Source organism: Acanthaster planci, linkage group LG08 (genome assembly GCF_054643075.1).
Source record: "Acanthaster planci isolate LZ-2023a linkage group LG08, COTS_SCS, whole genome shotgun sequence".
Classification (NCBI taxonomy): domain Eukaryota; kingdom Metazoa; phylum Echinodermata; class Asteroidea; order Valvatida; family Acanthasteridae; genus Acanthaster; species Acanthaster planci.
The window spans coordinates 8,542,363-8,561,538 of record NC_141784.1 but is presented as its reverse complement, the minus strand read 5'-3'; the positions used below and the strand labels follow the sequence as shown (position 1 = coordinate 8,561,538).

Genomic DNA, 19,176 nt, shown 5'->3' with positions numbered 1-19,176 from the left:
CTGCTTAAAGTTCTGCGCCTCGGTTATCTGTATATCAACCTGTGCAGTTGGATCCATAGGGCTTACTACATTACTGGGGCACCAATAGACCTAAAACATGTTTACATGTGCACTTTCCTATGGGGACTTGATTGATGGCATTCCACCTCACAGTCATAGGAAAGTGCACATGTAAACAAAGCGTGACATCATGTTACAGGTCTATTCACTGGAGGGAGTGCAAATTCAAAAATTGACGCTGGAGAGGTTTGATAACTTTATCATGAAACAAACTTGCACAAGGCTAGGGGTGATCTATGTCAATCTACATGTATGTCAGATACAAAAAATGCATAGACCTCTGTCATGGGGCGGCCATCTTGCTTTTCAACCGAACCAATGCAGCCAAGCTGAGTTTTGAAGGGAGAATAGTCTGTTGTCTTTTTATCAACATGTGAAGTTGTATTATTATTGCCAGTGGGTCTACAGGAACAAGATAAACATGGCAGCATCCTGATAAAAGTCTATTGCAGAGATAAGGGAGAAAATGTGCAGGGATTCCATCCGCCCCCTCCCCGGCTCTTAGGGTTAATAAGATATCACTGCCGTGATTAACGGGTTGACAAATCTGTGTCCAGTCTTGCAAGTTTTCATGAAGCATTTGAGGTATTTGTGTCTACACTGGTAGGGCCAGACACTGCAGATCTTCCTGATGTTTTGAGACCTGACATGCGAACTTCATACACCACACTTTTAGTGTTATGAACAATTTGTATGAGTTACGGACTTAATTTATCAATTACGACACAAACACAGCTTTCTTTGCCTCACATTTTAATACTTAACTTTCCACAGGCTTAACTTGCTCCTTTATTCAATCTTTAATCTGAGAAAATAGCACACATTTCAATCACAAACCTCAAACTTTGCATGTACATCATCGGAGTCAGCCTCGACCTACGCAAGGAAGTTCTTTGACTTAAGGTGGCCCGTGTATGATTATCAGTAGAGTCTTTTACCATGTGATGGCTGAACAATCTCATTCTCCAGACCTCCACTTTATATCCATCTGCAGCTCCTGCTTCATCTCAAATTCCAGACTCATTCAAGAGCAGGTAAACTTCAAATCAAAATGAAATGTATGCAACTTTTAGTCGCCCTCACCACTTCAGTGTTCCTGCTGAGCGCCAGACTAGAAATAATGAAATTGAACTACAAAGCCAGGTTGCAAATTGTGTAATTAACATATGCATATTAATAATAAGGCCATTATGTTAAAGTTGGCCAGAATTACATTCTTGTAATAAACTGTGGGGACCTAGGGCCAATTTCATCACTGAGTTACACAAAGTCTTGATACAAATTTTATTTGCTACTGGCAACAGTAGAAACGGGTCACAATTGAGTCCAATGTCATATGATCTATGCTGCCAGGGACAAGAATTCCCCAATTTTTCCCCATCTGCTTGGCCCTTTGACCTGTCATGAGTAGCACAAATCATAAAATTTTACTAATAATCTTTTTTTCTTTGCAAAATCATGTCTATTAGCTTCTCCGTAAGATGCAGTTCCAAAGTCAGGCAGACTGTTAATTTGAGGTTGTGCATCGAAGTTTAACAGTTTTCAGGTTTGCCTCTAGACCATTCAAGAGTCATACCTTACATGTTTCTTTACAGAAGCTTTTATCAATGAGGTTATAAAACATCAAGTTAACCATTGATGTTATCATCATTAAATACAGCTACTCATGCACCAGGGACCAATTTCAAAGACCAGCCGAACATAGGAATTTAACTAAGAAAGGAAAGTATTTGCTAAGTAATATGGTGGTTACTGGTCAAACTGCCATGAATTCAGTGCTTCTTTTGCCTGGTTTCCACTGATTTTTACTTAAAACATAAATTTTCCTGCTCAGCGGCAACCTTTGCATAGTCAAAACAACCACACACACTGCATTCTCCTGACGACAGACAGGGCACGGTGTATGAAACATTGAGTGTAGCAGTTCTATTCAAACTCTACTAACTCAGAAAAGAGATACACGGTGCTACCACAAAATTTCATCTCATTACTGCGTCCACCATGAAAACCTTCATCTTTGAGCAGAAACACCATTCTATAGACGAGAAACTTTGCTCACTACTTAGGGCAACTACAGCTTCATAAAAAAAAAAGAGAGTAAACATGTGAACGCCTTTCATAAATAATCCATGTAAACCAACTAATACACAATACAATAGTTTGTACCTTTACTGTTTTGGTTCAGCTTGTGATCTTTACAATATTTTGCTAGTGTCCAATGACATTAATGACCACTACGCATTCTTGGTATGCGTCTGTACTGCTTTTGTGCAATAATTTGCCTTAAACGTCCGACACAAAACATTAATTCAATTTCTCAAGAAGATGTACTGCACAGCCAGTTACCTGAAATTCACAACATCCATTTTTAGCATTGTGATCACATTCATACAACTTTGAATATACGCAAAGGCAGTAAACAAGATTTTATCACTGTGGGAAAGGATTTCTCGGGGTAAACACGGATTCAAGAATATTACTTCATGAATCATTTCTAATGTTGATGCCGTTGTCACTCTAAAGGGATTGAATGTTAAATATTCAAAAGGAGCAATTTGTGCACAAATCTGGGCACACAATACCTGGGCCTTCCTCGAACAAATTGCTGAAATACTGTGACAAATATTATCTACAAGTAGATTCACCAACACATTTACACAGCAATACACAAAAAACCTGACACTTCCTGATGCCAGTACTACTGTAATCTTTTCTTTTGTATATGTCCAGAATACACTAAAATGTTATGTGAGGCTGTTAAATTGCAGAAATGAAGCTGAAATTTCACGGTTGAGTTGAATACTCTGAAGAAGCCAACAAAGCATGCGCTGGGCTAAACAGCCTGAAATACATGCAAGAACAGAACAAATATTCAAGTGTTTGCAAAGAGTACTGCATCTTCAATGCATGCCAAAGTCCTTTTTCACAAACGCATGGACATTTTCAGCAGAAAAGTTCGTCCCAGAGCTCCCACTCCTACCAACAGTGGTTCTGACATTAGAAACTATATGATACAAACCTCTGACTTCCATAATACTTTTGGGACCCATCTTACTCATGCACAACTTAGTTTCTTTCACAACTTAATTTCTTTCACAACTTAATTTCTGCAATCTGCATGTTCATTTACAATACTTCGGATTATCACTTTGTGTATAATTTGTTAATGTCCCCTTGATCTCTGTACTTTAAGCACATTATCAAGGTGGACTTAGCGCATTATAAATATTCTGTATTATTAGTATTTTTGTTTGTGTTTTTTTAACTAGGAAAAGAACTTCCCTACTCCTCGATAGACTCAGATATGTGCTGGGTTAGTATAAATTTTAGTCATTTTAGTCACATTGAGAGCACAGTGTCAAGAAGCAGGGGGTGAATTCTTCTCCACACCAAATTTCATTCCAAGAACAGCAAGCAACACTGTGCTAGGATTTTTTTCAATTATTTTAAACATATAGTTTTAAAAGTATCTTTTGGGCATAAAAAACAAGGAAAACAGAGAAATAGTTTTCTGATTTTTCTTTTTAACTTTGAAGATAAACATCTGCTTATTCCATACGTGCATTTCAGTTTTTTTCACCTAAATCCTGTCATATCTTGTTTCCAAAGAGTGAATGCGGTATGCATTGCTGCTTACTAGCTCCAAACTTGATTTTTACTTCCCTAATCAATTAAAAAAAGGTCAAGTGGCCTGCCGTATGACTTCACTCTCCAATTTCTTTGAAAATAAAAACACAGGAGACAAAAGGGGAATATGATTTTGACAACATGTAACCCAAAACAGTTTCCAAAGTAAGAAACGATAAAGAGGTTAGATTCATGACATTCCAAGCTACAGTTTGAACAGTGGCTGCCCCTTAGTGTCCACCCCACTTCCAATTTTGTCAAAACATTTAGCAGGGTCTTACACTAAAGTGAAAATTGCATCCCCCTGTGAATTTGCCATTTTGAACAGAAAATTGTTTCCCGAGTGACCCCATCAGGGCAGACACACCGTCCTTGCCATAGCCTTATTATGCGTACAAAACTCGCATGGTGTTAGTGAAGCCTGCCCCAGAGCGCCAGCCGGTCACCACGATGACCGGTGACCCTTCCTTGAAGAAGCCTCGGTGGAGGCCTGTGTCGATGCCAAACTTGACTCGCCGGTCGATGTCATCCTGCCAGTTCTCCAGCTCGCGCTCTCTGAAGAGGCTGGGGAAGCAGCCCCTGTACAGGTGCATCTTGCGAGCCACTCTAGGGTCGCGGGTGACTGAAATGATGGGTACCAGCGGGCGGAATCGGGACACCAAGTGCGCGGATCTGAAAATGCCATTAAAACAAAACAGGCAATCACAACAGTAGAGAAAGCGGGAAAACTGTTATATGAGGGTGTAGCCTGTAGCCTTGAACACTTGGAGAGGTCAACTCAGAATATGTTGCCCAGGATACTTGTGAACATGCACTAAGATCTTCTGTCATGCAGCAGGTGGGGAACACTGTATCCCCAGCAGAGGAACAGCCTGTTCTACCTGGGAACATATTGGAATGTTGGTTGCTTCCAAGCAGCACACACAGAGCATTCAGTGCATTCCACTTGAGACACCTGAGTTCCCACTAGAACACATTGATATCAGGCTCAATTGACAGCAGTCTTTTACAGGTTGATTCAATCTCAGCCAGCACTATTGATACTAATAATAATTAATAATAATTTATTCATTTATAAAGCGCAAGGTTCATATAGATACTGTATGTGCAAATACGCTGTACAACGGAGACATTAAGCATGGAACAATGAATACATTTAAACGTGGTTGAGCCGATGGCATACAAGGGCGCCTCAGGCAGCTGCTAAACGACCCACATTTACCAACATCAGTAAAGTGGAGACAATAAGAAGCAGTTACAGTTTTAGAGGTGGGAGGAAAACCCCAGAGGAATATTCTGGGTAAAACCCATAGAGTCAGGCAGGGACTGAAAATCCAATCCACATCTGGACCAAGCCGGGAATCGAACCCAGGACCAAAGAGGTGGAAGGCGAAGAAAGAACTAGCTTGCCAACCCGACTCTCAAGTTGAAATATACCAGTCCAGGTACAAAGCAGGGCATTTTGTGGCAATAAATAGGCTCTTCATGGTTTGCTGGGAGCACATCCTGCCAGTGGTGCAAGTTAAGTGAAAGGTTTTCACTTGAACTGCCAGGGTTTCTAATGTTAATTTCCAGGTACCCAGTCCAAGTGTCATCTGCCGTTCAACAGAGCCTCCGGCTTCGGAACATGTAATGCATGTAAACATGCAAATTACTTGCAACCCACGCCAACAAGACTTGATTTCAAAACTGTGACATATTTGGAGCAGATGGGTTGATGGGCATTAGCTGATCAGGTTTAGGCAGCAACATGCCAGGCATGTCCGTGTTTTTGACCTGGAAGTGTGTTCTTCTCTAATTTGTATGGCAAATACACAAATAGGAACTATATGTAACTTCAGCCCAACCTCATGTATTGCAGGAATCACATGAATAACCAGTCATGATAGGATATGTGCTTGGGGAGAGGGATGTACATCTGCAATGTGTGTGCTATGTCTTCCTTAAAATCTTAAATCAGCATAATGTGCACAGATCTCAGATCACAGATCTCAGCTTGTCTGCAAGCGAGCGTCTACTACGTGGACTCATACACTAACAGTTACCTTCCTGTCTTGGACAAGACAATGATGGCCCCTGCCAGACATTTGTATGATGCCTCCACGGCAGCGATGGCAACGGTCATGGCGGCACCCGTGGGCATCTCGGCAGAACGCACAAGGTCATCAAATATCATGCGATGAAACGCAGCTGACTCTGCTTCGCGAGAGATCTTCACACACAAAAACATGCACAAATCACATGAAAGGAAGCAACCAAAGAAGGGTGCATAACCGCTTTGTGCTGACAAGCATGGCCAATGATTGGCAAAACTGTCACTGAAAAGTACTCCGTTAACCTTACCCCACAAGGCTTTTGTATTAGAAACAGTACTGAACCTTGCAAAGTTGATCAGATACAACTTGTGTCCTTAAGGGGGGGTCACTGTAATTACTGGCATGTGACTGAACAGAGTCTCTTTAACTTCAACAGGTCAACAGTGTTGAACTTGAGTCATCTGGTGCGGATACATTAGGTCTCAAACCTTGGCAAAACATAGTTGGCGCTTCAGGGACTTGATGTAGTTAGGGTTAACATAAAGCCTGTTTTTCCAGCGATCATCGCAGTTAACAGATTCAACCCCGAAACTGACCCCCCTCCCACAGTACCATCCAGCCCCCTCCCACATGGTGAAAACCCTGCTACCTTGCTGCGTACAGAGTCCAAATACTCACCTTGTGCATCATTGCACATGCCTCCACCGGGTAGGCCCCCTTGGCGGTTTCCCCAGATAACATGACACAGTCGGCCCCGTCCAGCACGGCATTGGCCACATCACTGGTCTCAGCTCGGGTTGGCCGAGGGTTCTTCACCATGCTCTCTAACATCTACACGGCCCACACAGAAGAGAAGAAAAAAGTAAGAAAACGGATCAGCTCAAAGCACGAGTTGGTGCATCTGGTGCCTTCCGATTATTCACATTCCCTGGTCTCCCAGGTCCCCATTAAGTCCTTGCCCAAATCAGCTGGCTAAGTTCAGCAGTAACACACTCAACTATGCGAAGTACCGGTAGCTACAACGGCTTCCATAGCCACACATTCATTTCTAGCCAAAGACAAAACCTTTGAAAACAAACAAATACATCTAACCTCAGAGACCACCCTGTTGAACCAATTGAAGTTTGTGAGCCACACAAGCAAAATGAAACATCAGAACTATTGAGGGCCAAGGAACTTGGTGCTGTAACAGTCAATTATGGCACTCTGTGGTCAAAAGAAGCCAGTGGGTGGCACACGCTATTTGCCTGCACTGGTTTGTGGACAACTGTTGTGCAGTAAGACTGACCAGTTATTGTCAGAATGCCCATAAATTCCTATTTTCTGCACCTGGGCTACTTAGTGGCAACAGCCATGCATGTTTATCAAACCTCTCCCTTTATCAACGTTCAGGACTTTACTCAGATGAAGCATTTTCCAAACATTTATCTGGTAACAAGTTAGGAATCCATAACTTAATAACACTGAACAATAAGCATTGCTAATCTACACAAGGTAAGGTTTTGAATTCAACCAGACATTTAAGGTACCATCATAGCTCACTGGTATGCACACTACTCGGTAAGCACACACGGACCCTTTTAAAGCTAAGTGATAATAGTCAATTTTTTAGTTCTGGCTTTTCCTTTTTTTCAATCAAACCCCATGTCTTTTTTTCACAGATATTTTTCATTTCTGTTTTTTTTGAGGGGAAGTAGATTCACATCCCTGGAGGATTTTTAAAAAGGAAATGAAGTCCAAGATACCTTTGTTACAGGCTGGTCTGGGTCCTGTTTCTAAAGCTGCAAATTGGCGCAATAGAAGAGGAAATCAACCAGGCTAAAGTGCACTAACTACAGCCACTGCGTAAATGTAACATCTGCTGCTTGCTCTACTACGCCTAATGCACAAGATGTATACCTGGGTTGCACAGATGACCGGCTTGCCCACTTGGCTGCAGCGGCTGATCATCATCTTCTGTGCAAGGAAGACCTTCTCTGGAGGGATTTCAATGCCCAGGTCACCTCTGGCCACCATGATGCCATCGCTGGCCTCAAGGATCTCATCAAATCTATGACAGGTGTGTCAAAATGTAATTATTAGGCCGAGGATGCCATAACAATGCCCAGGGCCAATTAGCCCTAATGGCCAGGTGCTTTTCGTGGTAGGTCATTCACAAAGTCAGAGGGGATGGATTTCATACTACCACTCCCTTTCAGTTTAATGCGTATCAATCACACTGGCAACAGTGTCATTCTGTGCTAGGGGATATGTCACCAAATGCATTGGATGAAAAAACGTATGCCAATTTCCATTTTAAGAAATAGTGATTCTCTGTTGAGATACATCCAACTCTTTGTAAAAACTGGCGCCAAAATGATTGCAGAACATTGGCAGAACACCCACCCAGCTTGGCTGGGTGACAAACTGAGAAAGTAAATGGACAACAATTATATAACTGAATAAAAGTAAGGATTCACTCCCCCCTTCACCAGCCCTTTTAAGGTTTGACAGCTGACATATACAGTATGTCTCAGAAAAATGGACAAACCAAAGGGGAAGGGGCTCGAAGCAAGGGAGCTGGGTATTTTTCACACCTGTGTAGTCCTTCGTGGTTCTCAATTTTGCTGACGATGGCAATGTTTTTGCCCTCCTCGCCGAGTACACTGCGTACCTCTGCAACGTCAGCTGCCTTGCGGATGAACGATGCAAAGACAATGTCCACCTGGAACAATGTATATATATGGCCATTTCACAATACTGTGCTGCACCAAAGTGGATGGTATCGTCAGGCATGGTCCACAACAAAAACAAATAAAACAGTTTTAAAAACAAGAACAAAAATACCCAAATTTCCTTGAAAAAGAGACCACATGCAGTAAAATACACCAACGGCTACATCCATACGTACTTATTCCATAGCTGAGAAGGCTACTATGGGGACAGAATCTTTACATACTCAAGTCCCCACAATCTGGTCAAGAATTTCCTGAAAAGGCTGGTCGCCTTCAAGTGAGAACTATATAAAGGATGTTTGGAGACATTCTGATGATTGCAAAAACCACTAAAAATACAGCAGACCCTAGGAAACAGTATAACAACGATCTCTCTTCAGCATCTCCTTGGACATTTCACAGACAAATTGGAAGCCTTTCTCACCCCTTGCTCCACACCGAATTTCAGGTCAGCCCTGTCTTTCTCCGAGACTGCCGGGAGGTCGACAATAGCTTCAGGAAGGTTCACGCCCTTCTTTGACCCCAGCATGCCTCCGTTCAAAATGATGCAGTCAATGTAATTATCCCCTGCACCAAATAACAAACAAACAGAATTTCATAAAAATTAGTATTAACATAATACTCTGACCATTATAAATGAATACACCTTTGACATTATCATTTTTCTGGAAAATAAATTTAACTCCTAATCTGTTCCAGAGTCAGTGAGATCATTTTCAAAATTTACATTTAATATGGATGCAAAGTCCTACTTTTAGCACATTTCGATGTATATCTGCAGGGTCATTATTTTCTCACTGCCTGACAAGCCCCTCAGTCTTTACCTTTAAGTTTATGATATATACATAAAACCAATTCATCCTTACTCTTTTTGTCAGGCTACCAGTTCCATTACACCCTAACCCCCAAGGGTGTATGGAAAATCATATTGAAATGGGAGGATTGGGGACTGTAGGGGTAGCCATCTCAAAAGATTGTACACCCTAGAGTCCATCATCTCCCTAATATACCATCAATGTGCCACTTTGACTAACATCACCAATAATCTCATGTCCATCATGTTCATCAAATCAATTCATTTCCTCGCTCTAGATTTTTTACAAAATCTAATCCTTTAGGTTAGCACAGACTGTATACTGACTGGATAGCACATGCCCATACCACCATATGAAGAAATTTGGCCTTTGCACCTTGATTTTTTGGACCTCCAAAGGTGGCTACAACCAAATTCAAGGCAATTTACCCTGTTTTAAGAAGTACCAAGGAGTACTGAGCGATAACTAAATACATGAAATAAGGTGATGCAGATATAGCAAATTTGTATTAAAATATCCCAGACACAAAAGAGATAACTAATTCCTCAAATGTGAACAGTTTTTCTCCAACACCCCTGCAATTTTGCTGGGAATGTTTCTGAATCTTCTCAAATCCACCCATTTGAAGAAACCGAGTGATACATTTTCCCTAACTTTAAAACTGCTCACAGCATCATGACAAAGTCCACATTAACCAGGCTCTGACTGAAATTTTGCAAAACTCTCCAAACCTCCTGGTGCATTTGAAACAAATCGTCAAGAAAAGTTAACACAGTACAACAAATCAGGTGCAAGGATTGCAAGGTGCAATGCCATATACAGCATCAATGCAGAGGATTACAGGAAGGACTAGCTCACCGATTTCTTCCACCTGAAGGGAGATCAGCCCGTCGTCAATGTATATGGTTCCGTCTAGTTCCAGCACGTTCTTCATGTTGGCATAGTCAGCAAAAATGCGCTCCTTGTTCCCATTGTTGGCGTGAGCTGGATCCAAGGAAACACGGATCTTCTCTCCTTGGACCAGCTTGATCTCGGCACTCCCTCCCTGCATTGATACCAGATCAGACTAAGTTGTAATCAACATCGGGTGTATTTGTCATTGAAATGCCTCTGATTTTGGCCGTCACTTTCTACAAGTTGAAGAAAACCTAGTTTTGATTGATTTTTATCAGCCCCACATACAAGATTAATCTTGCTTTCCCAAGTTGGGTCGTATGTAAGTCTGTGTCAGGCCATTTAAGTGTGCATATATCCAATGGACGCTGTAGAAACTGGATTTGTACTGAGGCAAGGGGTGGGAAGGGTCTTAACAAATTTTCAGCAAGAGTAATCCACATCTAGCCTTTAGCCAAATGACATTTCTGGCATGTCACTCAGGTTAACCTGAAGAACACTTACAAAAGCTGGACTTGGACTATGATGCGTGTACATGTAAGATCCCACATCATGGGGGGGGTGAATGGGAAAAGAGTGAAAGAATGGAACACAAATGTTCAAGTGAGAATAAAGTACAGGTGGACTGAAACTGACTTGCCATGATTCAATTGTCAATTTGTGCCGTATTAATCAAGCTTATCCCAAGGCACAGTGGCTGAAAAACCTGAAAGTGACTATGGCAGGTTGTGTTTAGAGAATCTCTTTTTGAGGGAGAGTGAGGAGAAGGAATATGAACTTTTAGAAAGATCTGCCCTCTTTTATTCATATGTACTTAGAAGACACTTGGAAGCACATTAGTTCATCTTACCCCTTCCAGCAAACCAGTACGAATCTCAGGCCCTTTAGTGTCCAGAGCGATGCCAATGTTGCGGCTAAACTTGAACCGTTTTTCTGCCTCACGTACATTTTGAATGGTCTGGGCATGAAACTGGAAAGAAAGGGGGGTGGGAATCAATGATCACCTTGTCTTGTAAAACTCATCGCAAAGTTTTATTGGACAATTCACACTGAAGCCAATGGCAAATTTTGGTATTCCTCAATAAATCAACAACAATATACCGGTAACTTACTGAAATGCATTCAAGCAGGTACATGCAGTTGTACAAGTAAAAAGTATGCTCATCAGTAGAAACAAAGTACATGCATCATGAGTTTGAATGTTATTCTAAAACTTTGTCAGTTTCTGGACAGGTTTTAATTATAAAATCCCTTTAGAAATTTTGCATCATTAGTTGAATTTTACAGATATTTTCCATTTGTATCTGATCCAATTTAGATTTTGGGATAATCCCCAAAGTTAATGCCGTTCCATAGAATATTTCTGGTCTGCAAAGATGACTGCGTCCATCAAAATATCACATCAACGATCACAGTCAAATATATACAGCGTACCTCGTGTGTTCCATGAGAGAAATTCATCCGTGCGATGTTCATCCCAGCCTGCATCATTCTCTCCAAGGTGTCTACATCTCTGGATGCAGGCCCTGTTCATAACAAGAACAGAACAAAGGTACATGTATGACAGCAGATGGCATTTACAGGCAGATGTACGCGTACATGCACTGTACGTGCACATGCAAGACTTTGCCTAGAAAAGTTCAAGAAGCCACCCGAATCCAACCTTTATGGAGTCCACGAACATTATCGCACTGTCCCAATACCAGCATCGTAGTCAAGTTCATCTAAAGTACACTATGAGCCCCTCAGCTTCACACAAAGTCAGAATCTCCCAGTATTCAAAGGAGCTGAGGCAAAAGCATGCCTTTGCCATTTTCACACCATTATTTATGACAGGTATTGCGAAAGGACTTAATGACTGGATTTGTGAAGGGACTTGCTTAGTCTAGCTTGATTTATACGGTTTTGTTAATGCTGGTGGTACAGTACAAAAATTCAGCTACGGAAGCCACCAGCCACATGTGGCGGCTCACAACTCACTTTCCACAGACATGTGTATTTTGGTAGCAAAACGAAAGAACAGTGTAACTCAGACATGGCTTTATATCCTGATAGAGCACAGAAACATGCCCAAAACAACATGAACAATGGCTTCAGATCCATTCTTCCATTTGAGAGATCAATCTTTCGTAGACACTGTCCTAGAATGTACAAAAGTAGGTTTAAGCTGTGTACGAGCCTTAAAAATAAACAAACACCATGAAAAACAGGAAGCATACATGAAAACTGCCTTATGCCCTAATGTGGAGGATTTACATGACTGCACAATCGGACGAGTGGAATTTGTCCCACTTTGCTCGATCAACTTCACCCCCATCTGGGGGAAAGTGGGTCAACGCACGGTGCCCCCTCACCTATAGTGCAAACGATTCCTGTGTTGCGCACATTGCCCGGGCGGCTGTCAATGTGGAGCTTGCTCTGGTGGTCCAGGAAGGAGTTGGCAGTCACCACTTTGTACTGGGTGGCCTGGAAGTAATGCTCGCTCTGCATGCCCTCCAGGGCTCCCTCGCTGGCGTGGGTCATTCGCTGCATCTTTCCACCTGCTAGCATCACAGAGAGGAGTCACGCGATATTTATACATCTTCCCCTTTTATTCCTCAAAATAAACTTACCAAATAGAACATCAAAACAAAAAAGTAAGAATTGGGCCTTCTTGTGCCTGTTGACTTTTGTTCAAAGACAGACATATTCTTTAAACTTTAGAAATAAGTTACTTGCATTGTTATCAGAGATTGCTTCCTACCAGCATACCCAGATTACTGAGCTCTGATAAGTGACTCTTTAAATTACGTACTAGTTTATGGCAAAATGTCGCTGACAGTACAGGCATCATGAACAAATAGACAACAATAAAAGACCTGAAGATAAACATGACACACCAACAATGTTTGTAATGTGGAGAAAGCAAATACTTGAATGCGGTATATGGGGGTCAAATTCCTCTGAATATGCCTAAAGCATGGAATTGTTGGCATCAATCAAGATGGTGGGAACAGATAAGAAGAGTGGGGATATTTATTCCCTCACTCTTTGACCAGGGATGTGTCCCCTAAAATTGTTTCCCTATCCCCATCCTGGTACTGAATACCTTTTGTGCTCAAAGTTACAGGAGAAAATGTGAACAGTGCTTGATACTGTAAATGGTCGCCGATGAAGCTTGGCCCCAAACCAATCCTAAGCTTTGATTTTGTTTCACTGTCATCAAGACTACCAGCCCTAGTAAAATGGCTTCACAGCTCTCTAAATATGAAAATAATCGGCAGCATGCTCATGCGTCTACATACATGTAAATCACCTACCTGAATGCACTCTCCTTCTTTTCAATCTTTGTTTTGTAACAAACATATTAAACTACACCATGATTTTAAGGTCTATGTATAGACATACAGACACATCAACAGACCGATTACGCCCGCTAGGTCACATGACCTATAAAAGGTATAAAATTTTAACAAACATATGGTAGTGCCCTTCCATAGCAAAGTGTGTCATAAATGTCATTTACCAAAATAAAAGCTGATGGTCGGTCGAAGTACTCCGACTACTGATGTGCTTAGCACTATATCAAAAATCTGCATTATTTTCTTATAGTAAGCAGTAATAGCTGTAAAACTCCCATGAAAATCTGAAGATTGGAAGTTCCATTGTTTTAGGGTTATGAAGTTACCTACTTCAGCTTGGTTTTGGGATGGTGGGTCACATGTCTTACTAATACAATGTACATGTAGCAGGCGCAATCGGTCTATTTAGTCAATCAGTTCACAGCGATGCAAACTAGTATCGGCATGATCAGAGATAACCTCCACTCCCATACCTAAGTCACTTCAATCCCCTAAGCACTTTGTCCCAGTGTCACATTGCTCATTACCACCCATCTCAATGGCCCAATGTCACTTTAACCACTGTCACTTTGCCCCCCTGTACCCTGGGTCCTGCCACCACTTTGCCCATCACTACTTTGCCGGCATGTGGCCCCTCCTGAATGTCACCTCATCACTACAGTCAGTCCGTGTTACTCTGTGTCAAAGTGCCATCTTCACGTCACCCCACTCAGCCACTGTTATATGTAGTTGGCTTCTGCTTCTACTGAGCACCATTGTCACTTTGCCATATTACAGAAGAATACCACTTTGTCATTGTGTTACATCACTCTCTCGTCACTTGTCCCCACTTGAACTTTTTCCAATTGTTACTAGGTCATTCTATAAATTTGGGGTCCATTTTTACATCTGGTCCAGGATTTTTAGAAGTTTAGAACTAATTCTTTAATCGGTAATCTTTGCACAAGTGGAGCAAATTACCTGCCAAACAAATACATGTAGAAATAGCTTGAAATCAATGTCAATGATATATCCCCATGTCAATTTACACAAGTCAAATGTAACAGAGAAAATCTCACACACTGGACCCCAAATTTACAGAATGACCCTACTTGGCTACACTGTCACTTCACCCTTTCGACAAGTTATCTAACTGCAAATTCTTATTATACCAGTCATGCCAGTAGCTTGGTCCCATTGAGCCAGTTCATTTTTCCAACAGCCCATGCTCAAATGAAGCACACTGTAGGTCATTTGACTGACAGTGATACACATGCATCAGGGTGGCCGTATCAGATTTAGCCTATTTGAGGTAGGTGGGCACAATAGATGGGTTAAGTTTATTTGGTTTGAGTAAAACAGTTTGTTTTTACTCCAGATTTATCCACATTAAATGGTGCCCTCCTATTGTGTTCACCAACTTCAAAACGGCTAATGGTGAAACATAGACTCGTAATGCACTCGAAATGCATGAAATGCCTGAGCTGGTGTGATGTCAGCATTGGTGGATTGAAGGGTGGGGAGGGGGCATAATGGAGTCCAAGTCCCCGCCCCCATTTTTTAAACATAAAAATGGGTTATTTTGTGGACATTTTAACTTCCTTTCCTTCAAAAAGCCAAAAATTTCAGCCTCATCCCTCAGAGAGGCCATAAATGAAAAGGTAATGACATTTCCATATTTCCAACCCCGAGATACACGTACATGTAATTTGGTCCTGGATCCATCTTTGGACGTAAAGTGCTTCGTTTTCAAATGACCTTTTTGAAATACCAAGTGGCCCATTGACATCCTGGAAATTATTCCATCAATCCTTTTACCCCACTACCACTTCATTCCATTGTCACTTTGTCAAATATCAATTTCCCACTGCTTGCTTCAAATGTCCCCCCAAAAAATGAAAAAAGTGGAACTGCAGAATCGTTATTTAATTTTGACGCCATTGGTGACTTTCCCAGTCCTTACAGTGCAGTACCGTATTGGACAATGCAGGCACTCTGTACACACACCGTTGCCAGCGGCCACAATCCAGGCCAGTCGCTCCTGGCGCACAGCTTCGGTCTCTTCTCTTGTCAGAATTTCACTGCTCATGGCTGACACTACTTCTAACTTAACAGTTTGGCAATCTGGAAAGGGCATTTGAAAATAATTTCTTTCAACCTGATCCTTTTCGCGGAGTGAGACATGAAAAATCTATTATCTTCATACTTGGGTGATTACACTGTAGTTAACATTTATTTGGAAATGTTTGTCAACCTGGCAATTACTGCATACATGTACGTTACATGTTTATTTATATTTCAATAAATTTATTTCAATGTCGTCTGTAAACCGAAGTATTTTAGGATTAGAAAACCGATGCTTCATTCATATGGGTGAAAAAAAAAACATCTTTGAACTACACGTGTAGGGTGCAAAGGATAAGATTAGAATGTTTGATGATGTTGTATAGATACAAAAATAAAAATTTTCGAAAGTGACTTATCAACGTACAATGTACTGTACCTACATGTACATGTATGTATGTACATCCATTTTGTAAAACATTTTAGTTTCTTTGTCTGTCTATATACATGTACATGTACATGTATGAGGGGGAACCCCATCTATACAATTCCAAAAGGAAAATTTCAAGTAGTAACATTAATCAGATCAAGAAGAAAAGAATGTAACTGTGTATACATGTACACGCTACATGAACGTACGCATCTGAACCATTCATTTAACGTTAAAAAAGAAGCCACACTGAAAACTGACTCCTGCAGTGGTTGACATGTATCCAAAACACATGTATGGTTGTGGATGTCTATGTACTCGCATGACTGTGACAGAGTTGAAATGGAACAACCTTGAAATGTGGGCAAAGTGACGATGACACAAAGTGACACTGGCATAAAGTAAACTGAGACCTTGACTGCAGAACAAAAACTCAAGCAAGCTTAATGTTTTACTCACCAAATCCAAGACTAAATTAAATAACTTACCAACATTTAACCACAGTTGTGGAGACTACAATGTAAAGCAACACTAACATTGTTGTCGCCATGTCGCCATTTTTATCACTTTCATGACTTCACATTAAGGAACAAAATAAAGTTGTCTAGTAACACGCAAAAGAACTGTTGTTCCAATTACATGAACATAATTTCTGATATTATGCTTTACTATAAAGTACCGGTAATTCAAGAAATTATATTAAATATTAAAAGTTTTTCTCGTAATAATATCAACATACTGTACACATGTATGCACATGTGCCTGGCAGACACAACAAAAAATGCAAACATCTACGTGTACATGTATATTTTAAGAGATTTCCAATCACCACAAATAAAAAGGCTGCTGGAAACTATCAAATACATGTACATGTACATGTAATAACCTATGGTAACCTACATGTACATGTACATGTAGTTTATGAATGTCACTTCAATCATTATGCAGGACCTGATATTTCAACTGCAGCAAGATTTTTCCTAAAGGCGAAAAGATTCCACTCTGCCAGGATTAAAATGTCAGGCCTTCTGACAATGAAAATTTAGAATCATTGGGAATGATGCTGTCATACTTTTTATGAAGGAAAACTTCTCTCACTGCCATGACCTTTGGCTTTGGCAGATAAAATCAAAGAAGAAAATCTAATCTTATCTAATATTAGTACGGGTACCAATTTACCATGAGTATGAATTTAAACAGGGAAGGCAGTCAGGGTCTTGTCCAGAGCATGAAAATAAGGCCAGAAAAGGCTGAATACATGTATAATGATAATAATAAAAAATACTTATAAAATACCGGTACAGTGCCAAATGTGCGAAAATAAATCAAAGTGCCAAATCAAAACACAATGTTCCATGGCTCTTTACGACTTTAAGAACAGAGGTAGTTATAGCAAAGCACTTACAAAAAGCAAACCCCTAGTCCCTAAAAATAGTAATTGTTCAAAATAAAATACAAAATGTTAAATAAAATATCAATATCAATATAGCCTTAGCCTGCCAGGGACACACTTATGAGAACAAAACTTACCAGAGAGACTCCCACCCTATAAACAACAATCCCCTTAAGATAAGCAACAGAAGTAAAAAAAACAAAACAATTACACTAAATAAACAAGGCCAGATCAAAGTACCTTGGATCACATGTTTACAATATACATATATAAAACTCTGATAAAAGATGCAAAAATACGTTGTTAAGGTCCTAAAATTAGCCCAACATTCCAACTACATGTAAGAAGCCTGAAAAGAGAGATCAGACTTGTGCTAGAAAACTGGCATCCCTGTTGTTTCAAAGAAGCTCTTCTCAATAAAAAGTACATGTATACATGTACTAGGCCCTAATGTTATGATGCTGGCATTACCATGATATTACCAGTGTATTAAGCAGTAATAAAATGAGCTTAGTTATCATCTGCATATTACAACTACGAGATTGAGTAAAAGCTGCAACGTAGGTAGAGATACCGTAGGTAGGCCTACATGTATGTCATGTGTTCCTTGCTCTAAGGTGTAACTGGAGGCCTGATGTTTTAAGCCATGGATGATAGAGCATGAGGCTAGGACGCAAACTACAAGCGGGGCTGACGTTGGACCCCAAAGTTCTGGGGGTAGACAAGTCCGAGTAACTTGGACCCTACAGATCGGCTGTTTTAGCGTTTGGACACGGTTGGGCGATACAGCTTTTTTAGCATTTGGACATGGTTGGGCCATAGTGGGATCCAAATTACTCGGACTAGGGTAGGGGTAGACATGGTAGAGGTAGGCCAGCAACATGCAGACATGTACTAGGCCTGGCACATTTTTACATATCACCGTCTGACCGTAATGTAAAAACATCACGAGGTGAAGTGACAATGAAGCAAAGTAACAAATGGTCACACATGCACATGGGTCATTCCATGGGGTTGGGGCACAATTTGTGACGGTGTCCTTGTTAGGCCTACATGGGATGGGTAAATTTTACCATCTGTCATGACCTGTAGAGTAAAGATAACACACACCTTTGTTTTCAGCCTTGCAACAAGATAACAATGTCAATTTGGAATCCACATGCAGAGAAACAGATGTTTATTTTTATGGAACCCATTTAACAATATTATGCCCCAACCTCATGGAATGACCCACATGATAAAATACAGTCGCAATGGCGAATTGAATTTGGCACATTAAAACTAGCATGTGTCGTGCAACTGCAAGTAGGCCTCTGCCTACATCATCATTGTGACATGTAGGTCTACATCAAACATGTACATGTATATAGTGTATGTACATCATACATGTACACATGTACATGGCCGGCCCTAACACTAAACCGGAAACGAATCAAACGAATGACAAGAGAAATTCTTATATTTATTCATCATGCCAATTTTACCACAAAATACGGTAGACCTACCTCGTTAGTTCAAATGCAGCAGATTTGACTTCAAAGAAGATCGACAGATTTTTATTGCAAGCAGATGATGTGACCGAACGGCCGAGTTGTCGTACGATCCCAGGGGCCGTTCCCGGCATTCAGTAGGTTCACGTACGAAGCATGCGAATGGTGCGTGGTACCGATCTTTCTACCGCGGTCAGACGCGGTAGAAATGGTCGTATGGTAACTTCTGGCTTGGAATAAACTAGTGCACAGTTATTTTACAGGTACCAGGCTACATTGGCACTTAATCATCTACATGATCAATGGAATTATGGATGATGATTAATTCGGCCT

General features: G+C 40.9%; 1 protein-coding gene across 5 annotated transcripts; it reads right to left on the bottom strand.

Moving 5' to 3' along the window:
- Positions 1-796: 796 nt before the first annotated feature.
- On the bottom strand, positions 797-19,076 carry LOC110987278 (pyruvate kinase PKM-like). Of its 5 annotated transcripts, none has more exons than XM_022249862.2 (12): positions 18,859-19,076; positions 15,474-15,590; positions 12,501-12,689; positions 11,581-11,672; positions 10,997-11,116; positions 10,111-10,297; positions 8,862-9,004; positions 8,300-8,427; positions 7,623-7,773; positions 6,402-6,554; positions 5,733-5,899; positions 797-4,359 (listed from the first exon to the last, which is right to left on the bottom strand). In XM_022249862.2, exons 2-12 carry the CDS (start codon positions 15,553-15,555, stop codon positions 4,074-4,076), a joined length of 1,698 nt encoding a protein of 565 aa, XP_022105554.2. In that variant the 5' UTR covers positions 15,556-15,590; positions 18,859-19,076; the 3' UTR covers positions 797-4,073. The 5 variants fall into 5 exon arrangements, with proteins under 5 accessions (XP_022105554.2, XP_022105555.2, XP_022105557.2 ...); XM_022249863.2 differs by having other exon boundaries at positions 12,501-12,686; XM_022249865.2 differs by lacking the exon at positions 15,474-15,590 and having other exon boundaries at positions 12,501-12,686; positions 18,859-19,072.
- Positions 19,077-19,176: the final 100 nt, after the last annotated feature.

Coding starts and splice junctions, on each gene's coding strand:
- LOC110987278 (XM_022249862.2), bottom strand. CDS start 15,555: ATGAGCAGTGAAATTCTGACAAGAGAAGAGACCGAAGCTGTGCGCCAG. Junction 11,673..12,500: donor AGGAATCGTTTGCACTATAG/GTGAGGGGGCAC, acceptor TGTTATGAACAG/GGCCTGCATCCAGAGATGTA. Junction 6,555..7,622: donor CGGTCATCTGTGCAACCCAG/GTATACATCTTG, acceptor TGGGCCGTGTAG/ATGTTAGAGAGCATGGTGAA.